The sequence below is a fragment of the Cyprinodon variegatus genome, unplaced genomic scaffold (genome assembly GCF_000732505.1).
Source record: "Cyprinodon variegatus isolate N-32 unplaced genomic scaffold, C_variegatus-1.0 Scaffold653, whole genome shotgun sequence".
NCBI lineage: Eukaryota > Metazoa > Chordata > Actinopteri > Cyprinodontiformes > Cyprinodontidae > Cyprinodon > Cyprinodon variegatus.
This window is the reverse complement of record NW_015151106.1, coordinates 64,128-65,330: the sequence shown is the minus strand read 5'-3', so window position 1 is coordinate 65,330 and position 1,203 is coordinate 64,128. Positions and strand designations below refer to the sequence as shown.

General features: G+C 44.3%; 1 protein-coding gene across 1 annotated transcript in view; it reads left to right on the top strand.

Annotated features, from left to right (window-relative positions):
• The window catches only part of LOC107096837 (Ca(2+)-independent N-acyltransferase-like), a 5,288-nt gene extending 4,092 nt beyond the window's left edge, over positions 1-1,196 (top strand). The window contains exons 3-5 of the mRNA XM_015393706.1: positions 189-277; positions 683-847; positions 927-1,196. Coding sequence (XP_015249192.1) covers positions 189-277; positions 683-847; positions 927-992 — 320 coding nt within the window. The 3' untranslated portion in view covers positions 993-1,196. The remainder of the gene's footprint in view (positions 1-188; positions 278-682; positions 848-926) is intronic.
• The last annotated feature ends 7 nt before the right edge of the window (positions 1,197-1,203 follow it).

The window sequence follows — 1,203 nt, the reverse complement described above, 5'->3', positions numbered from 1 at the left end:
TCTGAGGACTTCAGTGTTGAGGAAGAGCATGAGTTCTTTGCTGAGCTGAATGCGCACTTTCGTCTGGTGGGAATATTGGGCATAAATCAAAAATATCTGAGTTACGCTGCTGCAGGAGGATAAGCAGCCCTTTAGGGGACAAATTGGTCTTAACAGTTTTGGTTTTTATTGTTTTTTTTGTCCACCAGATGCTGACACAAAGATCCCGCTGTACGGCCGAGCTCTGAGGTCAGAGATCAAACTGGACCCTCTAGAGATGCTGGGGACGAAATACAAGGTAACACCTCTGAAACTGTCCAGGGGAGAGTTAGTCTTTGGTTAGGATAGTTGTATCATTTATAAATATTTCATTTAATTGATTTTAGTAGATTTTAAGTTAAATTACTGTCTTTGAGTTGGATGTAAACGACGGTCATATTAGTGGATTCGAACTGGATTGTGGGTAATCCAGTATGGCTGCAGACGGATGCAAGCATTGCTGCAACGTTACTGATCCACTCAGGAGGAAAAGACTATTCTGGTCTGAAACCGTAACCAGGCTCCACCTGAGTGCGTTTAAATCCAAAGATGTTTTATATTATTTATTATTGTAGTTTTAAGGATGGCTTCGACAAGAGAGTGAGAATAAAAAGTTAAGACATCTGCACCCCCCCAAAAAAAGCTGAGCCGTGTGTTTCTGCAGGTCAACAACATGCTGGACGGCACACACTCCCCCAGAGACTTCCACTCCGTGGTGAAGCCGGCCATCGAGGACATGATGGGCCGAGAGGTGACCTTTGACATCCTGTTTCACAACAGCGAGCACCAGGCGACGCTGTTCCGATACGGAGTGAAGAGATCTCAGCAGGTGAGCTCAGCAGCGAGAGGGGGGGGGTGTTAGTGGATCATGGCGGGGGAGTGGATTAACGCACCTGTGTTTCTGACAGATTGAGATAATCTATGAGTACATCATGCCGTCCTGGGAGAAGCTGTTCCAGGAGAAGAAGCTGTGAGGGAAGCTGTTCTCCCAGATCGCCACCAGAGGGAGCCCTCATCCTGCTTCTCCTACAGACTGAGTTTTACGGGAAAAATTGATATTTATATCTAAAACTAATGCGTTTGCAGTGATTTTATGAATTTAGCTTTAATCAGTTAAAAAAATAAAAATAATTTTCGTCATGATCACCGAGTCAAAAAGCGGCAATTTTTGCCCAAATATAGTAA